General features: G+C 35.8%; 2 protein-coding genes across 6 annotated transcripts in view; one reads left to right on the top strand and one right to left on the bottom strand.

The window, feature by feature from the left end:
* Positions 1–459: 459 nt before the first annotated feature.
* Positions 460–10,121, top strand: LOC125656888 (monocarboxylate transporter 12-like). 3 transcript variants are annotated; one of them, XM_056143247.1, is made up of 5 exons: positions 460–610; positions 3,361–5,413; positions 5,531–5,620; positions 5,744–5,794; positions 8,774–10,121. In XM_056143247.1, exons 2-5 carry the CDS (start codon positions 4,975–4,977, stop codon positions 8,947–8,949), a joined length of 756 nt encoding a protein of 251 aa, XP_055999222.1. In that variant the 5' UTR covers positions 460–610; positions 3,361–4,974; the 3' UTR covers positions 8,950–10,121. The 3 variants fall into 3 exon arrangements, with proteins under 3 accessions (XP_055999222.1, XP_055999221.1, XP_055999220.1); XM_056143246.1 differs by having other exon boundaries at positions 5,531–5,794; positions 8,774–9,189; XM_056143245.1 differs by having other exon boundaries at positions 3,361–5,794; positions 8,774–9,189.
* Positions 10,122–12,356: 2,235 nt separating this feature from the next.
* Positions 12,357–17,038, bottom strand: part of LOC125655067 (uncharacterized) — a 28,998-nt gene continuing 24,316 nt past the window's right edge. For all 3 annotated transcript variants that reach the window (XM_048885220.2, XM_056143244.1, XM_048885219.2), the window contains 4 exons: positions 14,082–14,255; positions 13,017–13,126; positions 12,813–12,914; positions 12,357–12,656 (listed from right to left, as the gene is read on the bottom strand). In XM_048885220.2, the coding sequence (XP_048741177.2) occupies positions 12,813–12,914; positions 13,017–13,126; positions 14,082–14,255 (386 nt within the window). In that variant the 3' untranslated portion in view covers positions 12,357–12,656. The remainder of the gene's footprint in view (positions 12,657–12,812; positions 12,915–13,016; positions 13,127–14,081; positions 14,256–17,038) is intronic.

The raw sequence follows: 17,038 nt of genomic DNA, 5'->3' as shown, positions 1-17,038 counted from the left end.
GTCTAGGAAGGGTGGAGGAAGGCAAAAGATCGGGAGGAGGAAAATAGAGGAAGGAGAGAAGATGAGAGAGAGAAGGATAGAAACAATAGACAGAATGGGGGAAAGATGAATCCCCTGCCCCATGCCTGCAGGGTATAAAGCTCACAACACACTTTTAACTACTATAGTATTTGCCATTTGATAGGAAATAGCGCTCTATTATACTTCAGTACTTAGGAACAATACTCTTATCAATACTTTGCCGAGGTTTTTGAATGCATATTAATTTCCCCAATTTATGACACTCTGTCTTACATAATGTATACACGTAGATCACCGATCTCACGTTTGCCCAAACCTGCAATAACTAAATGCAATCAAATAATGCTGACCACTTCATTTTTTTTACGTTGAATATTTTTTCTGTAACAGAAACACAACAGAATGGAGTCAGCTGACACTGGATGGGCGATTGTTGTCCTGGTCGCTGCCTTCGGTATCCAATTTTTGGCATCTATCCTTATGTATGGAGCTGTTATCATACACTTATCGCTTCTGGACGTCTTCCAGAAAGATGACGCCACCACATCCATTGTTGGATCTCTACTGATCAATCTCATGAGTATCTCAGGTACATGTATATTTGATATATATGCAAATTGTCTTGGTAGCCATTTACTCATGCTGTGATCAATGCGCGTATGCATGCAAGGTGAAGATGACGAACAGTGATAAATCTCATAACTCCTATAAGCAATACAAAATAGATAGTTGGGCAAACACGGAACCCTGGACACACCAGAGGTGGGATCAGGTGCCTAGGAGGAGTAAGCATCCTCTGTCGACCGGTCACACCCACCGTGAGCCCTATATCCTGATCAGGTAAACGGAGTTATCCGCAGTCAAAATCAGTGTGCCAAGAACGGCTTAACAATCGGTATGAAACACGTCAGACAGCATTTGACCCAATGCGAGGTTGTATTGACGAACTAGATCGTTATAACGACCATAGAATTTGCGAAATGCTGACTTCAATCGAGACTGTTGAAACCCCTGTACCATCAACTTGTTTTGTCAGTAGCTTACCTCGATTTAAAAACTGACTATACGCAGAACAAGCTCTTGCATATCGAATCAGTTGAGATATATAAACACCATATGCAGGTGATAATGGAATATTGCTACATAAATATGGGAAGTTGACGATGGAGAAGCTGAAATCATCCCGTTTGTCATACAGTTGAGTTGTCAGTGTGCCGTTAATGTTAATAAGTATAGTTCATCTATGTTAACGACTGCGATTTCGACATCAATGAAAGTTGAATGTAGAGATAAAAAATACCATGCTAAAAATACCGGAGAGTACGCTTCAGGCTGTAACATGAAATAGTGACGCTGTAACATGAAATAGTGACGCTGTAACATGAAATAGTGACCCCGTTGTAAAAGTAACCCAGGGATTATTTTTCAACGGACATTTGATTAATAATGAACGTTTAAAATTGTCCCAGACCATTAATTAACTACCCTCCAAAGCGTAAAATTTTGACCCTTGTTAAAATGACCCTTAGAAATTATTTCTGGTGAGGTCAAATTTCCACATTGAAAAATGACTCTAAATGTACAAATTGTTTTCTGTACAGTCCACATCTCGGACAAGTGATGGGATCATATTTGAATATTGAAAAAGAACCCCAAATATACAGAAAGTTTCTTTGCAATCCATATCTCAGTCAGGTAGTAGAGGTCATCTTTCAACATTGAAAAATAACCCAAATATGCATGTATACTAGATGCTGCCATAAGACAGTGAAACTTGGACATAAGTGTTTTCCTTTGAATATACTCTATAACATATACATGTATATTCGTGTTGCATATGTCAAGATGCATTGAGTATTCTGTAGGACAAGTGCCCTGAGGCAATCTCAAACCCTATTTCATAATTGTTGAAATTCAAACTATTGAGTTGATGACCCTTGAACCATATATATATTTGCTGCATATATCAAGATGTATTGAGAATTATGATGGGGAAGTAAACAAGGGTCATCCCAACACCCATCATTTTTTATTGTTCAAATATCTATAAAAATTATTTCAACCTTTAACGCATATATATTCTTATTGCACATGACAAAAAGCATTTAAGCACCAGGTTTTTGTTCGTCGTTTTTCCACCAGATTGGCCATCAGCATGAATATGAAACCAAAAACTTAATGAATGTCTACAGGACATCAACAGTCAACAGTCATCTTTCAAAACATAATTTGGCTACTGCGCCAAATATAAGAGGAGTTCGGGGAACCAGGCTTTTGTAGAAAAAACATCGTTTTAACCCCCATTTGGCCCACAGGGTAAAATTGAAAGTTCCAAAACCTTTTTGCACATCTACAGGACACCACCTATCATATTCTAAAAGGTCATTAAATTAATGTTTAAATTCAAAGAAATAAGTGGGGCAGACGGAAAAACCAAGGTCACAACAATTTCTTTAGAAAGTTCAGATATAAAAATGTTTTTGTGCAATCCATATCTCAGTCAGGTAGACGGAAATCAGAAATAAACAGATATACTAAAATTCATGAAAAAAAATCATGATTTCCTTTATTTCATCATTCTATTTGCACATAATGCATTGATGAAGTGATTTACGAGATGCATATTAATTGCAATAGTATACTCTCTATTGCTCGTTTGAATAACGTTTTTCAGAGTTGATTTCGATTTCTACCACGTTCGGAACGATTTTATTTGGCTAAATCGTAACATCTCCATCTATTTTTGCATATTGCTGTTTCTCATTCGAGCAAAGGATTCTCACCACTTTATACATGTACATATGAATTTAAATATTGAGTTGAAAACTTCTTTACTTGGACAATGCAATGACTAGTGAAAAATTCACGACGGGATCTAAAACAATTAATAAAACCCTTATTCGTTTCTCCATAAAATTATAGCTCTGCAAAGATTCAACGTCTCAAGAGAGACGGAGGAAAAGATAGAAAATTCCTGTTAAGGAAATGCCTGGAGAACAATGATTCCCTCCCCCCCCTCTCTCTCTCTCTGTGTGTGTTTCTGAGACAATCGATTTTAAGCATATACGTTATATATAACACATTAAAGTAACCGTTAAAACGACCCAATTGATGATCAAAATTTAACGTTAAATTTAATGTTGATCACTTTTCAATGACCGTTTATTATAAAAAAACAAACCAAAAAACAACAACAAAAAACGTAAAATTTTTATTGGGGTCAACTTTTAATATTAAGATATGACCCCTGGGGTCTTTTTTCAACGGGGTCATTAGTTAATGTTACACCGGCCTTTGCATATAAGCATATTCATACATTTTTGTTTGTTTTTAATGAAGGTCCTCTGACGAGTTATTGTATCAAAAGATGGAGCTGCAGAGTCACTTCCGTCTCAGGAGGGATAATAGTGGTGATTGGGTTAATTGCTTCGTTCTTTACAAATCGTTTTGGGTAGTGCTGGTGACCAATGGAATAATTTCAGGTTACTTCATGTGTAATTTTAGTATGTCTGTAGTATGAAAGGCGAAGATAACGAACAGTGATCAATCTCATGAATCCCACGAGCAATACAAAATAGAGAGTTGGGCAAGCATGGACCACTGAAAACACCAGAGGTGGGATCAGGTGCCTAGGAGGAGTAAGCATCCACTGTCGACCGGTCATACCCGCCGTGAGCCCTATATCTTGATCGGGTTAACGGAGTTATCCGTAGTCAAAATCAATGAGCCAATCATGGCGTATGATTTCTTCTTTATTAGGTTATATGATGGTTGGAATGTTTAGGAAATATTTTGAGAGCAAGCATTAATAGCGTCCTTTTCTCACAACGAAAAGTGCTAAAATATGAATCCTGATAAAATTAGTACACATATACCGATTTCATACCCTTCTTGATATTGAAACGATTCAAAATACTTTGATGGTAAGGTGATATACTCTTTCTGAAGTTACTGCATAAAATATTGCAATATTATATGCATTATATTTGTCCCCCAAACATGTCACCTTTATTTGGCCACTCCATATGATCGCTTTTGTAAAACCAAGTCCATTAAAGAGACAATGCATGCGTGCAGATTGCAAAAATATATCGGTAACGAACTATTCTTTGTAGTATTTTTAATTTTGTTGAATTGTTGAAAGTATGTAATTGTAATCTTCGAATTAAACTAATATTGTCCAGTTTTATCAATTTGTATGGCCATAAAGGAGAACAAAGAAACCCCATGCATAATGATATCATTAATTCAACTGATGCCTGCAATAATTTTTTTACAGAGAGTAATTATTCAATAAGCGATATTTTCAATTTTCACAATTGATTTAATGACCTCTTTATATTGAATTGTTGCTCTCTTTTAAAGAATTAATACATGCATTAATTCTCTGTAAAAATCGTTTTAAATAATAATAGGTCCTTAGTACCCCTTCCTTGTCGTAAGAGGCGACTGAATGGAACGTTCCCTCGGACGAGGAGTCACAAACCGAGGTCCCGTGTCACAGCAGGTGTGGCACCTAAGCGCCAAGTATAGAGGTGTGGCACCTAAGCGCCGAGTATGGGCAATGGTGATGTCTCCATACGAATGAAAAATTCTCTTGCGGGACGTTAAGCAAAATACAACTAAACAATGAAACAATTAACTGTATAGTTGCTGCGAATTTAGCATAATTGGTGATGTCTGTTATGGTGTTCTTTCGTCATTATACCGTTTGTAACACAAGAAGTAAATGTCCTTTGCAATCAAGAAACTATTCATTCTATCGAAAACATTAAAAAATACTGTCATTAATTTCTAATGAAAATTTCATTTGATTTTCTTTATTTTGAAATATTTCACTTAGGCATAGGCATTGGATTAGCGATACTTTCCTGTCCAGTCGCCATTAGATATGCGTTTCCAAAACATAGTGGATTTGCTATGGGCATTACTACTTCCGGTGTTTGACTGGGGATGTTGACTAGTGGGCCAATTACCAAGCACCTCCTAGACACGTATGGCTTACGAGGAACATTTCTATTTTTAGCTGCCATTGTGTCTCATATCATACCGTGTGGTATGCTATTAAGAACTCCGCCAAATAAAGGGCTTACAACAAAGAGAAAGGAAAACAGATGTGAATATTTAAAAGATTACATCATCTTGTTTAAAACACCCGCTTATATGTGCGTTCTTCTCGGTTCAGTGCTGTGGAATATTTCTTTCGCGGTTATCATGATTCATTTACCAAATTACGTTGTGCATGCTGGTTTTTCCAAACACGAAGCATCATTCATGTTTACAGCGATCGGTATCGGCACGATACTGCCCAGACTAACGATTGGACTGGCCATCGGACCCGACGGTCTGGATCCATTATTACTCAATTTCGGACTGACAGCTTTAGCAGGAGGTTTGATTGCAATCTTTCCTCTTTTTATCACGTATTCAACAGGTCCAATAATTTTCGCTTCACTGTACGGAGTTTACATTGGAGGATTGCTTGTATTCACCGTCCCTCTCTGTTTAGAAATGGCGGGAATGGATAAGCTGACGTCTGCAATTGGCTTATGGTACTTTTTTCAAGGACTGGGGTCTTTCACTGGTCCACCTCTAGAAGGTAAAACTTCAAATTATATACGATGTATATTTGAATACACTATTTTTAAACCTAGCAAACATAGAAGAAGTAAAACCCAAATTGATGTATCTACGTTATTTTTAAACATGATTTTAATTTTAGGTCTTGTTTTTGACATGACTGGGTCTTATGGATTCTCGTTTATCTTGGCAGGTAAAGTAAACATTGAGCGTCTGTAGTATGATATATTTTTTTGTCCACACAACATCGCCATATTGCATTAACTTTCATGTAATTATATATGCGTTTGAATTCCCGTGAGGATCCGGGTTAGATTAGGTCCTAAGCACCCCTTGCTTGTTGAAATAGGCAACTAAATGGGGCGGTCCTTCGGTACTACAAAATTCGAGATGTCGTGTCACAGCAGATGTGGCACGATAAAGATCCCTCTCCGCTTAAATGCAGTAAGCGCAGAGCATAGGCCTAAGTTTTGCAGCCCTTCACCGGCATTGCTGACGTTTCCATATGAGTAACGTTAGACAATATAAAATAATCATCAAAGGTCATGGAGGTAAACAATGTAATCGTGGACGCCGTCTTTTGACATATATACGATATATTGCTGTCTGTGATGTCTTTATTCCATCCAAACCTCCGTAGAGGGTGAAAACTACAATAGTTCCAATGCACAATGTAATACAACAATGCATAAACATAGTACATGTGTCTAACATATAAGTAACTTAATATGGAATTACAAGATAAGCAAACAAGACTATCTGTACATTAATAACGTGAGAAATTTTCTGTACTTTACAGGTTGTAAGTGTGTAATACATTTTACTGATTTAACAAACAGGATTTCAATACTGGAGTGCACTTGCACTAGATACATGTATGTAATGCATAAAGGGTAACTCTACAAATTATCCACAAAGTAAGCACCTATGAACTGAATAATGTTACGAGTATAAATGTAGTCCTAAAGCTGATAATAATAATCTTACATGAAATGTATCAAGGAAAAAACTGACATGAGAATATAGTAAACAACATTTTGAACTGACCCGCCGCCATGTTAAATATAGCAATACACAAATCGGGTCACTTAGTACACTTGGAGAATATGCACCATTTATGCAAAACAACGGTGTGTGCAATATATAAACATGTAAACAAACACTTATTAAAGACATAGAAAGTAAACTTACTCTTTAAGGAGGCCAGAATTACGCTTGGAATGCGATAAGATTATGATGACTCGTGCAACTGTTGCAGGGGTGGTGGTTTATAATGTAGAAATAACCAACTCCTGGCTTAGGGTTCACAATGCAGTCATTTATTGTACGGTAAAACGAATAAGGATGATGACGATGATTACATAATGTTGATTACAAAAATAAATGGCCCTAAAAGACAAAATAGTAACAATGAATATCACAGCAATTTACAATCAATAGAGAGTACATTTCAACCTTAAGAGTTATCTCCCTTAATTCAAATATAGTAAAATATACTTTACTCAAATATTTACAGTTGCATTACAAATAATGTAACACTATGAAATTACATGTTTTAAATATAATAAAAGGTAATATCTTATAATTACCTATCTATGGGACAAGGCCCAATGCATGCAAACATCAAAATGCTGCCTGGATGCTTCTAATCTATTTATAACAAATATATCATTACAGTACTATATACACTATAATAACTATAGATATAATATAAGCATATACTGAGAGGAAATAACTTTAAATTGATATTTACTGTTCTTCATAATATTTAAACTTTCACTCTTCTCTCAAACAGTGATATTAGTTATATATACATATTATGAAGATAAATGTTAATAAAATTAGTACTTACTGTCAGGTCTGGATTTGAAGGTCTAATAATGTCTTTGTCAAAACCAAAATGTCAAATCAGCAAAAAGATACCAAACTGCTTAAAAGCAAGCCACGACCAACCTGACCAAAAACTCTCTAGATTCTAACTGAATAAAACTCAGTTCTATAGCCAATGAAATAGCAAGACCTGTGAACCTTTTCACTCACCTATTACACTAAGTAGATAAAGGGGTGGATCTGGGAATTTGACTTAAATCATAAAATGCGCTTTTAATTCATATGCACTATTCATGTTTATTAAAATACGGTATCATATAATATATACAAGTTAAAACACACTGCTACACAACCATGCAGCGAGTCAAAAACTAAACAAGAAACTAATTCCCGACTCATCCACGGAATATAAAATTCCGGAATGAGGGCAGCACACTGTCTTTTCAAACACTATTTCAGTTTTATTCAAACATGTTTTTAATTGATATAAAATGCTGTCTGACGTGTTTCATACCGATTGTTAAGCCGTTCTTGGCACAATGATTTGACTGCAGATAACTCCGTTTACCTGATCAGGATATGGGGCTCACGGCGGGTGTGACCGGTCAACAGGGGATGCTTACTCCTCCTAGGCACCTGATCCCACCTCTGGTGTGTCCAGGGGTCCGTGTTTGCCCAACTATCTATTTTGTATTTCTTGTAGGAGTTATGAGATTGATCACTGTTCGTTATCTTCACCTTGCATATATACTGTAAACAAAAATGTTTTTTTTTCTAAATGTAACAAAACGTTTTCCGAGAACCAAAATGCATGTTTATTTTAAAATTTTCCGAATTATCCGACTTCAGATTTTTGATTTTTTTCTATATGTCATCACAAATATTCGCATTTTATGTTTGTCTTCCATATATTTTGTCCTAGCATATCAAGACGTCCTATTTCGGATTATTTCGTCATGCTTTTGTGTATGATACATAACTTTATAAATTATCAAACTGAGATATTTTGTGGGAAGTGAATTTATCGAATATGAGAACTTTGATTTTTTTTGGATAAATCATCCGAACGCCGTGTTACCGACCAGAGGTTTCACATCAGGAGATATTTTGTGGGAAGTGAATTTATCGAATATGAGAACTTTGATTTTTTTGATAAATCATCCGAACGCCGTGTTACCGACCAGAGGTTTCACACCAGGAGATTTGTTTTTCTCCCTCCACCCTTGCACCGACAATATATCACCATGGATTTTGATATCAAATCCAACAAATTGGTCGCTAATTGATTATCATGCTTACAAATATTACAATTATCATTAAAGATTTGGTTTTTTATATGTAGGTCTGCTTACCTTGATAGCAGCAGGGTGTTCATTGCTCGCTTCTGTTTGGAGAAAAAAATCACCAACACAACAGGAATTCAATTCTTTGGCACCCGAAGAAAACAAAGATAAGCTTAAGAATTCTGATGATATCTCTAGAGAACAAGGTCAAAAAGTGATGTCAAATGACGCTTAATAGTTTTGTTTTAACATGTTTTTGCAAACTGTACAATTTATCTTAATGGTTTAAGGAAACGGTTTATTGATTTGAGTGTGAAAGCAGCAGGGCAATCATTGCACATGTAGATTACTATAACATATGAAGTTAATTTGTAACGGTAGCTTTTAATTTAAGATAGCTCCATCTTCATGTAAAACTTATACGGTACCAATGTTGATGCACCAGATGCGCATTTCGACAAATAATGTCTCTTCAGTGATGCTCAACCGAAATGTTTGAAATCCAAAATAACAATGAAGTTTTAGAGCTATTATAGCCAAAAACAGCGTGCCAAAAAAGTGGAGACAAATTCGTCTAAGGATAAGAGCTATGCATGAGGGAGATAATCCTTAATTTTGAAATGAATTTCTAAATTTTATAACAGCAATTAAATATACATCCGTATTTTCAAGCTAGTAACGAAGTACTTAGCTAGTGGGCTATAGAGACCCTCGGGGACTAGCAGTCCACCAGCAGAGGCCTCGACCCTCATGTGACTTTTCAATATTAAGGGTTTAAAGTGGAACACTGTATTTATTTCCATTCAATAATTAATAACCAAGGAAAACGTGTTGCCACCGTTTTGAAGATGTCACAGATACAACATCAGAAAATAACAAATTTGTTGAAATGACAAATTTTAAGTCAACAGTTTAGAAAAACTGCTAATTCAAAAATATGTATAAATTTACTCTGGATATTAGGGAAATCATTGTATGATATAGACATACAGTAGAATAATTAACAGAATAGGAGTTATTGCCCTTGACATCTTTTTTGAATAAATAATTGATTATGAGATATTTTTTCATTTAGTATCAATAGTTTATCAAATTTTTTATTTTATGCACTAAATGAGATTCCTCTGAAAGAAATATTTCTATCATTCTCAAAGTCTAATTTAATAAAGAAATTTGCAAAAACCTATGACATCACATCAGGATCGATCAACCTTAATTTCTTTGAATCGTACTACAAAACTTTTAGGAATGAAATCGTTCCCCTTTGTCCATCAAATCATTCTCTTGATCGTGCTTTTGATGATATTATTTTGTTAAAAACTGAGAAGTTTTATAAATGATCTTTGTATTTAATCAATGTGAAATGTAACACGGAAGGGAACTTTGTCAACCAAATCAAAGGTGAAGATAACGAACAGTGACCAATCTCATAACTCCTATAAGCAATACACAATATATAGTTGGGCAAACACGGATCCCTGGACACACCAGAGGTGGTATCTAGGAGGAGTAAGCTTCCCCTGTTGACCGATCACACCCGCCGTGAGCCCTATATCCTGATCTAAAGCATCGCTTTGGCGTTCACTGTATCTTTTATCCATAGTGTCATAATATAGTGTTCAGATTAGTAACCCTTATCCTGATCATTAATTTACACAAGGAAACGTTTTATAGCATCTGGAAAAAGGTTGGCCGAATGGAAAGGAAAAACCAAATAAGATAACTACTTGAGTTTAAAAAAGAAATTTGTGCTGAAATTCACAATATCAATGTGCTAATGAACGTCAGTATTTCCTAAACCATCAAAGATTCAATCATAAATATCATAGTTATCTACACAGCAGGTACCTGTAATGACGTTATTTCTAGGTGCGGATCCAGGGAGTTTTGAAAGGGGAGTGGGTTTTACCAATAAGTTTGGTTTTCAAAGGGAAAGGGGATTGTTCCACCTTCAAAATGCGTGATGTTTGTACGTTTTTAAAGCACAATTTCTGACGAAACGGGCCCGGGGTACCAACCTCGGATCCTCCTCTGGATCTCCCACTGATTTCTACAATATTCCCCCTTCTTATGGGGCTCACGGCAGGTGGGACCGGTCGATAGGGCATGCTTACTCCTCCTAGTCACCTGGTCCCACCTCTGGTGTGTCCAGGGGTCAGTGTTTGCTAAACTCTTTATTTCTATGGTCGTTATAACGATCTAGTTCGTCAATACAACCTCGCATTGGGTCAAATGCTGTCTGACGTGTTTCATACCGATTGTTAAGCCGTTCTTGGCACACTGATTTTGACTGCGGATAACTCCGTTTACCTGATCAGGATATGGGGCTCACGGCGGGTGTGACCGGTCAACAGGGGATGCTTACTCCTCCTAGGCACCTGATCCCACCTCTGGTGTGTCCAGGGGTCCGTGTTTGCCCAACTATCTATTTTGTATTTCTTGTAGGAGTTATGAGATTGATCACTGTTCGTTATCTTCACCTTACATAGACATGGTTAGAAATTGGTGTTGTACTAATGTGTTTTATTTTAATTCATTATTATAAAAACTATCATGTAAATGTACACGTTTGAACTTATAGATCCACCTTATCCAGAATTAGTGGTCATGTGGTCAAGTTTAAGTGGGTTGTATTCAACTTTCACTGGTTCTTGTTACTGAATTGTATTCAAGTAGTTTTACCATAGATTTTAAGAAAGCAAGTTGACAAAGACTAGGTATGCCGACAAAGACATGTTTACAATACTTCAGACCTTACGGACTGGACAATTCATTTATGTAACTCTCAATTGATATGTAATATATCATCGCGAATATATGCACTGGACTCTGTCCCATAGAGAAGATCGATATACTTTAAGGGTATATATAAAGGATCTTACACCAATAAATAAATAAATGAACCTAAGCCAGGAATTTGGTGTTGTGCTTGAGACATCAGTAGTAACCAATCCTGTTCCAGTTTTGTAAAGAAGAAAGTAAAAATATTACACAAATGAATTTATCTAACACTACCACATTCCTCCCCTCCAGAGAAAGAGAGAACTATCTCGAGTCTCCCGGAGTGCCAGAGCCTGTGGGGTGAAGTATAAGGACAATCACTCTTACCCACAAGAGATTAGCCAGATCCCAACATGGGTACCAATATGTAAAATATTTCCCCTCAATTGATATTTGGAACTCCTGTTGGGGTTTTCGACAAGATTGATTGAGGGAAAATCTGTTACATAAGACATAGTATTTTGAGTGTCATTGCGATAGGACATTATGTTGGTTCATGATCAAATCTACTATAACGCCCTTTGGTCACTGATTGGCAGTATGCTTTCAATAATAAGTGAGTTTGGATGACAATGCTATGCCATTCTGTCAATGTAATCGACCACTAAGAACAAAATCAAAACCTATTTCATTGAAATCTCTGAGAATCTCCGCCCAAATATTTGCACGATCGATCAAGCAAATTTGACACGCTGTTATGGGACCGATAGTAGACTGTGGCTCACGTGATCGGTAGGTTTTTTTTTCTTCACAGTATTTAGATCCCCATAGTCTTACTTCATTACCTTTCATTTAGGTTTATGATTGTAAAACAATTATAGATCCCCATCGGAAAATTTGTATATTCAGAAGACACAAGAAAATGTTTGATATGTTTACTAGATGCTTTATAATATGTTTAAAGCTATTATAATGCTAAATACAAATAAATAAGAAGTCGCATGATACAGTGCTTTAAAACAAGAAAACACATGAATAAAACATGTATATCTGATAAGAAGTGTAGGTTGCTGTAAAAGTTCAGTAAATAAAACAAAAAATTAGTCTTGTTCTGCAAATGTTCTACATTTTACAATTTGTTGCATGCTGTAGTTATATTATGTCATATGACAATCAAAACTGATCTCTTCCGCAACTGCCTCCTCACTCTTCTCTAAATCACTAGAATATAAAAATTATTATTTTTTGGAAATTTGAGACAGATAATATGCAAATGCTGAATAGCATTACGAATATGAAATGTCTGGAAACATGACAGAAAATAATAATCTTATCAGATAAAAATATTGTAAACTCTTTAGGAAACTACAAACATACCTAAAACCTCTCCCACTGATGACGCCTTCTGTACACGAGGAATAGCGTACACTTTTCACTCGTATTTCGGGAACAAACGCAATAAGTAACCAAAGCGACGATCTGAAAACAGGATACTTCCAAGTAAATATTTTGGACATGGGGGTTGATGTTTATTTGACTTCAGTACATCAATACAACTTAATGCATTATCAATCAAAGTACCTCCAGCAGAATGATTGAAGTTGCCACAACTGTCATGAAGAAGGACCATCCTAGCTGTTCAGTATTGAATTTGGAAGCTACCATCAAAAGGGATGCAAATCCAAGCAGACCTGCAAAGATAATTATTTTCCAACGGTATGACTACGTATATTCAAATCGGTCATCTCTAAATTAACACATTATTTTAATGTCATTTAAAACATGAATTTTATTTTTGAAAAGATTTGATTTTTCATTAATTGAGGATGTCTCCTTGTAATTGAGGTGTTTTATGGGTTAAGGTTTAAATATCCCAACTATTTTCAGTGTATCCATATCATATCATCTTATAAAGGGAATGACTCCTTATTGACAAAACCCCCTGACAATTTGTCGTCTTTTCATTATTTTGAGGGGAAAAGTAACTAATGCTATCATTTAGCCGCCTTTTCATTATTTCGGGACAAAAAGTCGCTAAATATCGTTTTGTTGTCTTTTTGCCTCGAACCGGACAACCCCACACATGAATTCCCTTAACGCAAGAAAGCTTTATGCCACGTTTAGTTGATATTGAACCATAACATGAAAATGGGATAAGTTTACATCAAATTTGGTACCGTATAAGTTTTACATTATGACCCCTGGGTCGAGGCCTCTGATGGTGGACTGTTAGTCCCCGAGGGTCTCTACAGCCCAGTAGCTAAGTACTTCGTTACTAGCTTGAAAATACGGATGTATATTTAATTGCTGTTATAAAATTTAGAAATTCATTTCAAAATTAAGGATTATCTCCCTCATGCATAGCTCTTATCCTTGGACGAATTTGTCTCCACTTTTTTGGCACGCTGATTTTGGCTATATTTAGCTCCAAAACTTCATAATTATTTTGGATTTCAAACATTTCGGTTGAGCATCACTGAAGAGACATTATTTGTCGAAATGCGCATCTGGTGCATCAAAATTGTTACCGTATAAGTTTTACATCAAATGGTTACTCTCAGAAAGATACTTATAGACATCGGTAAAAAATATAAAACAAACCGTCATCCACAAGAACATATTATGTTCCTCTGATAATTGTCTTACCTCCCACAGCATAGAATAACGAGTAACTGCTGCAGCAACCATCTACGCATGGACAGTCCGATTTGTCTGTTTTACAGCAACAAAGCAGACAGGAGAAGAGAACCCAAAGCAGCGGGACGACTGTCAGACAAAGAGAGGTCGCTATGTTCAGTGCAGGGATCGTGCCATCGAAAACTGTAATATGAAATTTGAGTAAAATCTGTAATTTTAACAAGTATAACAAAATAAAGATTAGGTATGCTATAGCTATAAGTTCCATAATACTTACGAGTTTATAGTTATAGCGAACTACTAGTTGTGTACAACTTGAAGTTTATTACACTATGATTTAATTCTTATTACATTGTAGTCTCTGATTGGTCAATTTCATTAATTAATTAAGCAATGCAAGTAATTTTTGTATAATATGGTTTGGTGTGGGTACACATCCCTTCGCCAACCAGCATCCATAACTACTTATTTTTCTCTTTAATTTACATTGCAACACTGTTTTGAGCCTGGTATGTGTACAATATTGATTGATTGAATATTGTTTAACGTAGCTCTTGAGAATATTTCACTAATATGAATTTAAAGATTTCCCCTTGGCGCCCCGCCAATTGGGACTTGATGTTTTTGTAATCAAAATCAATTCTGTCAACACAAAATTGAATTCTGTCATAACAAAATCATTTTTGTCTTACAAAAATATGTAATTAACACTTGGTTTGTGAGAACTTCATTTTGATAATACCAAAAATAAATTTTATGAGATTGATGACTGTTCGTTATCTTCACCTTGCGTTATACAAAATTATCTTTCAGTGGACAAAAATTCTTTTTGACTGGACAAAATTGATTTTTGTCAATCAGGTATGTAAATATAAACTTATTTGCAAACAAAATTGATTTTTGTTATCTAATTTGCAAATTAGATAACAAAAGTCAATTTTGTGAGACAAAGTTGAATTCGTACACAAAATTTTGATTTCGAGCCTTTGTACTCAAAATCCATTTTTTTGTGTGGACAAAATTCAACTTTGTTAGACAAAGTGGAATTTGAACACAAAATTGAATTTTGCATCACAAAAGTCAATTTTGTGTAACAGTAGTTAATTTTGTATGCATATGTACTAATATAGTTTACAGAATGCAAATATTGATATGCAACAGGGGATGCTTACTTCTCTTAGGCACCTGATCCCACCTCTGGTGTGTCCAGGGGTCCGTGTTTGCCCAACTATCTATTTTTGTATTGCTTATAGGAGTTATGAGATTGATCACTGTTCGTTATCTTCACCTTGCATGCAAATGATCATCACGATTTTGTAAGAGGGTCTATCATTGCAGTGCAGGCGATGATCGTACCCGGTACCAAAACGCTATGATGGTCTCAACAAGTGACATGCCTGACGAAGACATTAGTATAGAAAGGTTACGAGAGTTGCTCAATGAAGATACACCAATCACACAGATTGCACAATACTTTGTTTACACTAAACAATCGACTTTCTGTGAGAGGCACATGCTCCAGTCTGGAATCTCATTTTTGAGGCGAAAAGAGAGGCAGGTTATGATATCATGTACTTGCCGATTGAAGTATTTGAAAATCAATGAATTTCTTTCAATGGCACATGAATTATCATAAGCGTTACGTTTACGTGAATAATCAGCAAATATTTGTTAACTAGCATACCTTCCAAGTCCAACTAAACTTTTACCAAATAATAAGCTAAGTGAAAGCGTTGCAACCAATCGGTGAACAGCTTACAAGTAAAGGTGACAAAAATGAATTCTGTCATGACAAGAATGACTTGTATGCAAGGTGAACATAACGAATAGTGATCAATCTCATAACTCCTATAAGCAATACAAAATAAATAGTTGGGTAAACACGGACCCCTGGACACACCAGAGGTGGGATCAGGTGCCTAGGAGGAGTAAGCATTCCCTGTCAACTGGTTACACCCGCCGTGAGCCCTATATCCTGATCAGGTAAACGGAGTTATCCGCAGTCAAAATCAGTGTGCCAAGAACGGCTTAACAATCGGTATGAAACACATCAGACAGCATTTGACACAATACGAGGTTGTACTGACGAACTAGATCGTTATAACGCCCATAGAATTTGCGAAATGCTGACTTCAATCGAGACTGTTGAAATCCCGTTACCATCAACTTGTTTGTCAATAGTTTACCTCGATTTAAAAACTGACTATACGCAGAACAACCTCTTGCATATCGAATCAGTTGAGATATATAAACACCATATGCAGGTGATAATGGAATATTGCTACATAAATATGGGAAGTTGACAATGGAGAAGCTGAAATCATCCCGTTTGTCATACAGTTGAGTTGTCAGTTTGCCGTTAATGTCTACTTTCAATAAAATATCCAAATATGAAGCAGAAGTTGACGACTCTGTGGTGTCCTTTATTTCGAGCTCACAGGGATGTATTAAATCGACATATGAATGAATGCTATTATTGTTAATAGACAAAACGTCATCAATATATCGAAATGTCGAATTGAAGGTCACAGCGAGAGATTTTTTCTTCTCGCGTAGAAGTTTTTGAATAAATTCTGCTTCATATGAATATAACAACAGGTCAGTAATAAAGGAGCACAATTCGTGCCCATGGAAATTCCAACAGACTGTTGGAAGACCTGATCACCAAAGACCACGAAGATATTGTCAATGAGGAACTCTAGCATATTTTTTATTTCAACTTCAGAGTACTTGTGCGTGGAATCAGAGTGGTGTTTATAAAGTAAGTTTTTGAATGACTGATCACTGGATATGAATATTTCCGTTTTCCGTTTTTGTTGAAGAAGCAACTGTTTATGATGTCAAAAAGTCTAGTCTTTAATTTATCGAGAGGAATGGCCATATATAGTGTTGAAAAGTCATAGGTTTTAATGTTATTGATTGGGAAAAATTCTGCGATTTAAAGTTTACTAAAAGTTCTTTAGAAT

Source organism: Ostrea edulis, chromosome 7, assembly GCF_947568905.1.
Source record: "Ostrea edulis chromosome 7, xbOstEdul1.1, whole genome shotgun sequence".
NCBI lineage: Eukaryota > Metazoa > Mollusca > Bivalvia > Ostreida > Ostreidae > Ostrea > Ostrea edulis.
This window is presented reverse-complemented; position numbering and strand designations above follow the sequence as displayed.